General features: G+C 46.3%; 1 protein-coding gene across 2 annotated transcripts; it reads left to right on the top strand.

Annotated features, from left to right (window-relative positions):
* The first annotated feature begins 320 nt into the window (after window positions 1-320).
* HEY1 (hes related family bHLH transcription factor with YRPW motif 1) lies at window positions 321-3,716 on the top strand. Of its 2 annotated transcripts, XM_006275967.4 has the most exons (5): window positions 321-506; window positions 586-661; window positions 752-835; window positions 924-1,005; window positions 1,872-3,716. In XM_006275967.4, the coding sequence occupies exons 1-5, from the start codon at window positions 415-417 to the stop codon at window positions 2,450-2,452; spliced, it is 915 nt and encodes a 304-aa protein (XP_006276029.2). In that variant the 5' UTR covers window positions 321-414; the 3' UTR covers window positions 2,453-3,716. The 2 variants fall into 2 exon arrangements, with proteins under 2 accessions (XP_006276029.2, XP_019354244.1); XM_019498699.2 differs by having other exon boundaries at window positions 586-835.
* Window positions 3,717-6,879: the final 3,163 nt, after the last annotated feature.

A 6,879-nucleotide genomic window follows, 5' to 3' on the forward strand; every position in this document is an offset into this window, starting at 1 on the left:
GCTCCGCGGGCTGCTGACGGGCCGCGCACCCGGCCAATCGCGCGCCGCCGGGGGTGGGCACAGAACACAGAACGCAACCCCCTCCCCCGCCATTCAGGCTCTCGCGGCTCTGCGGGAGAGAGAGAGGGGAGGGGAGGGACCGCGGCACCTCCCCGCCCTCGCCTATTGGCTGAGGGAGGCGGCCCGGCGGCCAATCAGGAGAGCGAGCTGTGGTGGGGGGCGTGGCGGGCCGCTCTGTGCCGCGTGGGGTAGCGGCACTGGCCGCGCCCCGACCCCTCCCCCGGGTAAGAGGCGAAGCGTGGGAACGCGCTGGGGTAGACGTCGCCGACGCCAGTGCTGCTGTTGCCGCCGCGCCTCGGGGCGCGCTCGGTCCCTGCCCGCCCGGCCCCGGCTCCGGCTCCGGCTCCCGGCGGCATGAAGCGGACGCACGCGGACTTCAGCTCGTCGGACAGCGAAGAGCTGGACGAGCCCATCGAGGTGGAGAAGGAGAGCGCCGACGAGCAAGGGTGAGCCCGCGCCCCCTCCCTCCCCGCCTGCCCGCCCCCGCCGCGGCTCGGCCCTCACCCTCCCCGCGCTCCCTTACAGCACCCTGAGCCCGGCCGCGGGGGCGCTGTCGCCTGCCACTGCCTCACAGATCCTGGCCAGGAAGCGGCGCCGAGGGGTGAGTGTCCCTTGGCCCCCGGTCCCCGGCCCTTGCCCCCGGCCCCAATCCCAGTCCCTATCCCAGGCTCGCTCCGCGTCTCCCCCGCAGATCATCGAGAAGCGGCGCCGCGACCGCATCAACAACAGCCTGTCGGAGCTGCGGAGGCTGGTGCCCAGCGCCTTCGAGAAGCAGGTCAGTGACCCCCAGCCCCTTCCCCGGCTGCGCGTCCGGCTGCCGGCTGCTTTCCCCGGGTTTCACCCCCCCATGTCCCCTCCCGCAGGGATCGGCCAAGTTGGAGAAGGCGGAGATCCTGCAGATGACCGTGGATCACCTGAAGATGCTGCACACGGCCGGTGGGAAAGGTAAGGTCCGCTCGGGTGGGGGCGGCAGGAGGAAAGGTCATGAGCTGCACCCCCCAGCTGTGGATGTGGCATTTGGGGTGGGGAGTAGTTCAAGCTCCTGCTTGTGTGCTCTGAGAGAAGCATAGCCTGTCTGGGGACTGCTTGGTACTTGCCTGTGTGAGCTCCTTCAAAAGGCTCAGTTGCAGCCTGTAGACACTTATTCTTTGGGGCAGTGGCCTGCCCTCCCTCTCTCTAAGGTTAGTCAAAGAGAAGTGGGGCTGGAAGGGACCCCCAGAGGTCAACTAGTGCCACACCCCAGTTGTGGCAGCCCTGTGACTGTCAGCCCCTTGGAAACCCTTTTCTCGTGTGTGGTCTTTCTGTTTCTCAGCACCTTTGCAAATTCTGGAGAAGGAAAGGCGTGGGGAAAAGGGGTCTCCGTGTCACCGGCCAGAAGGGTCAGAGAGGGGCACCAACCCAGGCGGCTGTGGGCAGAGCCTGGGCAGGCCGGGAGCTAGACTGTAAATCCCCCTAGGATAAGCTGCACGTGTGTCATCTGTTCTGTGGAGATTTCACCGTCCTGTGGCTTTGCTGCCATCGGGGGGTGGGGGGAGACGCAGAAAACAAGTGTTTTCTTTGCCTGGTCATGGGCCATGTCAGTTTGCATGTGGCAAGCCGAGACTCTCAGCACCACAACACGGGTGTTAGAAAAGAAAAGCTTGTTAGACCCTAGATAGGGCTGGAAAACTACCCTATGGTTAGGAAGGCTATAATAGCATAACCAGCATGATCAAAGGAAGTGTGCTTGCAGGGGAGGGTGTAATGTCGGAATGAATGGAAACCACATCTTAACGCACCACTTTTTTTCCACCCCCCCTCCTTTCTTTCAGGCTATTTTGATGCCCATGCTCTTGCTATGGACTATCGAAGTTTAGGGTTTCGAGAGTGCCTGGCTGAAGTTGCCCGGTACCTTAGTATTATTGAGGGCTTGGACGCTTCTGATCCTCTTCGAGTTCGACTAGTGTCTCACCTGAATAATTATGCCTCTCAACGGGAAGCAGCAAGCAGTGTACATGCTGGCATTGGACATATTCCTTGGGGCAGTGCCTTTGGACATCACCCTCACATCTCTCACCCATTACTACTGCCTCAGAATGGGCATGGTAACACCAGTACCACAGCGTCTTCCACAGAACCACATCACCAGAGCAGAATTGCTGCTCATGCTGAAACGTCTTCACTGAGAGTGCCCCCTAATGGCAGCATTGGATCTCTGCTCCCTGTGGTCACCTCTACTTCCAAACTGTCTCCGCCTCTGCTGTCCTCCATGGCATCTCTGTCTGCGTTCCCCTTTTCGTTTGGTCCATTCCATCTGTTGTCCCCTAACGCACTCAGCCCATCTGCACCAACGCAGTCAGCAAACCTGGGCAAACCCTACAGACCATGGGGGACTGAGATTGGAGCTTTCTAAGGACTCATGATTTAGTCTGGGGTCAGGGGGAAAGGGTCTAATAATCCAGCTGAGCTGGGTTTATGCCAGTTTCAATTTTAAGTTCTTATATAACTGAGACAAAGGTACCGTTTCAACTTTAAAAATTTGTCTAAAAGCTGAAGTGCTTCAGGCTTTTGTTTCCTTTTTGTATTAGTGTTTTTTGTTTTTTGTTTTTTTTAATTTAGTTGCTGAAGCTTGTCCAAAAATTAAATTGAAATAGTGGATGTTAACACTTATGATAGGTTTGTGTGGAATGTTCAACTCACTCTGTAAACAGTTTGTCTCAAATGATTCCATTTTGGCTAAGTACCGTGGACCCTTTTATTTTTTTTAAAGTTTAGTGTATTTCTGTCTATTGTTAGCAACAACTTTTGTTTTGTTTTGCTTTACTTTTCCAAAACCACTATTCTCAGCATTAACATAAACTGTGTTTTTTGTTAATATTTTGACAGTAAGATGCTCTATAAGGAAATTCTTTTGTAAACTATATTCTGAGTTTTATATTTCTGAACAAAGCGTTGACAAATCAGATTGAGCAGCTTTATACAAGAGTTCTGTGTTCACTGCAGTGGTTAGGTGTCTGGTGGTCTTAACCTATTCTCCTGTGGAGTTTTATCCACATCAAAGAACCGCTGCACTATTTCTTTTGGCATAAAGGGCAGCTTTTGCTCAAGAGCAGACTCTACAATAGCAAGGGTGCTACTGACCAAGAACAAGTTGAATTTGTGTGGATTTAATGTGGGACCTTGGAAAGGAACATATAAGATTACCTGCAATTTTCCTGACCAGTGCCAGTTCCTGACCAGAGCATCCTAACTTCATGGGCCTAGATGGCAGCCTTTGTCACCATAACACAATTCTGTTACCTTTATTTTTAACTGAGATCACAAACTGCCTTTAATACGCTTCAAATTTACATCTAAAATGAGTTGTGGTGGTATTTAAACAGCCAGTGGAGTGGTACAGTGGGAACTTGTTCAATGCATAAACTTGTTACTTAACAAATGTATTCTCTTAAATGGTCAATTTTCTAGTGTATTTTACTTTTGAGGAGCACTCCAATGTGGTTCCTCATGTTTTATAAAGGTTCTACTACATTCTTGTATATATTTTGGTTTGGTTTCATGAGACTTGCATTCTGAACAGGTTTATTCTTTAGTGGATTCCACTGAATTGGGTTTGATTTTGCTCTTGTACTTGTGTTGTGGCTAAATAAAGGAGAAAGAACTAAGTGTTGAATTCACATGTTTGTCTGATATGTCAGTAAAGAAACCTATTGCTCCAGGTATTATGGGGGGAGGGGTTCGGGTTTTTTTGTTTTTTTTTTTTGGTCTCTTAGATGGTACCATGAGCCTTTCTACTGCCACTTAGTATGTTGTGCTTTGTCCTGGAAAAAGGTTTAACAGAATTAGTCTTAAGATTGCTTTTTTTAAATGCATTATTTTCTCTTGATTGCCAAGTCCCCAAGTATAAGAGTAGAGAGGCCAGCACAAGCTGGAGCGGAGGATGAAGTTGACCTGGCCAGCATTTGAATGCTTTTACATTTTTTAAGTTAATATTTGAAAACCCTTCAATGCCTAATTTGTGAGAGTTTTATCTTGCCTAATTTTCTAAGGAGTGACCAAGTGGGTGAAATCTTTGCAGATAAATTTTTAAGTTCAATTAACATCTATCATGGGTACAAAGCAGGGCCTTTTACTGCAATGTTAATACTATGTGCAGCTTGTACACTTGTACTGAATGTAATAATATCATGGTATGTATGTGCAAATACGTCTTTCTACAAAAATCCAGGTCCTGTTCCTTCCTATTGCTAACATTCTGGACTTCAGCACCTGCCAAGCTTGAAGTCCCCAGATGAGGAATTTTTAATTCTTACCCACGCATTTGAATATGGTGCATAATTCTGTCTGGAAATGGTACATCTTTCATCTGGGTTGACTGCCAGAATAGTGGCAAAGTACTCTGCCCCTTGGGAACGGAGTGCCTTGTTGTTTAAAAGGGGCGCTCTAGCCAATTAAGGAGTGGCTTTGACTAAGGGTTGTCTAGGCTTCCTCAGAAGAAGAGTTAGCTTGAGGCTTGGGAATAGTAAGAAGGAAATTGGGTCCATAACCTTTTCCTGGGCTGCCAGGCTGGGGGGAATCGTTGCTAGACACAAAGGCAAGGAAAGCAAAATTGACTTGCAGGTGGAAGTATGTAGTTTGCTGCCACAGAAGTTATGGAATGTAGGATGTCTGCATGTGCATGAAAGAAGCAGCTGAAAAATCAGATCCTGGTTTCTCTTTCACAGATGTCACTTGTGTAATTATGCTCTACCTTGTCCCTACTATGTTTGCTACCACATTAATAAATCCCACTATTATTCAGAAAAGCCTTTAAATGTTAATAAACTAAATTGATTCAAAGCCTCTTAATGCTTATTTAATTCACATAAAAATGCCTGTGCCTGTTTCTAAATCGATGGGAAGAATTCCAGGTTACGTTTTAAATGTGTTACATTGGTATTTGTATCTTAAGCTAGTGTGGGCTCTTCCTGTTACTGAAAACAGAAGTAGTGAAAAGCATTGCTTCTTCTCACTTTCTGAAAGTAATGTATTTCTTAGAGGTTCAGAGCCCACCAACAGTGCTTTCACAGTAGGATGGCATTATATCAAGGAATGTTGCAGTCATGGTGTATAGAACTTCATGAAAGCCCAACTGGCAGGGAAAGGATGCAGCAGGTTCCAAAAGAGGAGAAACTAGTCTGTATGCTAGCAAACTTGGGTTCTATATCTAGCTGTACCACCAACCTGAGCAAGTTACTTAAATTTTCCTTTTTCCCTAGCTGGAAAATGGAGATAGCTTGTCAATGTTAGTACATGTTGCTAAGATCTCTAGATGAAAATGATTATATAAGCAGTAACCACTATTATTTCTACAAAGTATATTTTCCCCATGCTCCATGGGATGACATGAAATGAGAACCTTATCAGGACAAACAGGAAAGGCAAAATAAGCTTAGGCTGAGAGAGACTTATGTTGCTGCACACTAGCAACTGGTGGCTGGTCAGGATGATGGCACTAAATGAGCTCTGTTAATTCCTACTCACCAGAAAATAATTATAGGGGCATGAGTTAAAATGTGAGTGGGATAAGCAAAAAGATGCAGCTTTGACTTAAACACAAGACCCCTAAATATATTATAAATGCTGCTGCTTTGACCAGCTTTATTCTATATGCCTGTTTAAAGGAAATAGAGCTCAGTGTGAGATATGGAATGGTACAGAGAACTTGGATTCCTAGGAGTTGCCTCATAGTAAAAATTTTTTGGTGAAGAAAGCAGATGTGGGGCTTAAAGGAAGATTATAATGCTTAGTCAATGCTGTGTAAAAACTTTGTAACTTTGGACATCTAGTCTGTATCGGTACTGGGGAATAGCTAATGGAATGAGGAGCTCACCTTTGGACAACTGTGTTTGCTCCCCCCACCATCAGTTGTTTCTTGAGAGAGTGTATTGCTGGTCTAGTCCCTTCCTCTGATAACATGGCTTGATTTATTTTTAAAAAAATCCTGGTTATCATTCTCTTCATTTGTACATCAGTAAGTGCACCTCAAGATGACAGAATAGAATACTCTTTAGAATATTGCTGAGTGATGGGAAGCTGGCCAGATTTTTCCAAGGAACAAACAAGCCAAATAAGAATAGATAAGCTGAAATCCTTCTTCCTGTATATGGTATGGATATTCACAGGAACCTCCTGCCAGAAACTGCTGGTTTGGTTAGTAATGTACTCTCCCCGCTGAACTGGAAGTCAGTATTCAATAACGTGTAGGTTGAGGGCTTGATGCTAAAAAATAACAGAAATGTTACAAAGGCCCTTTTTAAGGCTTTATGTGAAAGGGCTGCAGAGATGGATTGTGGTGACAGTACCCTGATGCTCTAATGTAAGTATTTCATGTCCAAACATTAACCAATCAATTTGAGGTGTGCTGTGCACCATGATTTTGACTGAATTCTTCACTCTTCACTTGGCCAGCTAATAAATACAAATGAATACTGGGCTTTTCTTTTAGAGATGCAAGCATGTACTTGCAATTGAGCAGTTCTAATAGAATAATTAAGACTTGAAACACTAGCATTGAATGATATACAGACACGTTATAGTACATATTGGAGACAGATTATCATGGGAATGAATTACCCATATATGTTCTGTTAAAGTTCTTCAATAGCATAGCTTGTTTTCTCTTGTCCTTTCTGGTCCTTTCTGAAGTGCTAACTCTTTAACAAATTCTATTTGTTTCTCTCATGCTGTTTGAAACCATCTCACATGTGGGACTAAACTGCATCCAACCCTATCCAACTCCACTCATTTGTCCAAAGGACTTTATAAGGGCTGCCCAGACTCATGCTTTGAGGAGCTCAT

The sequence above is a fragment of the Alligator mississippiensis genome, chromosome 3, assembly GCF_030867095.1.
Source record: "Alligator mississippiensis isolate rAllMis1 chromosome 3, rAllMis1, whole genome shotgun sequence".
Taxonomy (NCBI): Eukaryota; Metazoa; Chordata; order Crocodylia; family Alligatoridae; genus Alligator; species Alligator mississippiensis.

Excerpts from the sequence above, each read along its gene's own strand:
- HEY1 (XM_019498699.2), top strand. The coding sequence starts at position 415 with ATGAAGCGGACGCACGCGGACTTCAGCTCGTCGGACAGCGAAGAGCTG. Across the intron at positions 507-585 it reads GAGAGCGCCGACGAGCAAGG|CACCCTGAGCCCGGCCGCGG; the intron begins GTGAGCCCGCGC and ends GCTCCCTTACAG. Across the intron at positions 836-923 it reads CCAGCGCCTTCGAGAAGCAG|GGATCGGCCAAGTTGGAGAA; the intron begins GTCAGTGACCCC and ends CCCCTCCCGCAG.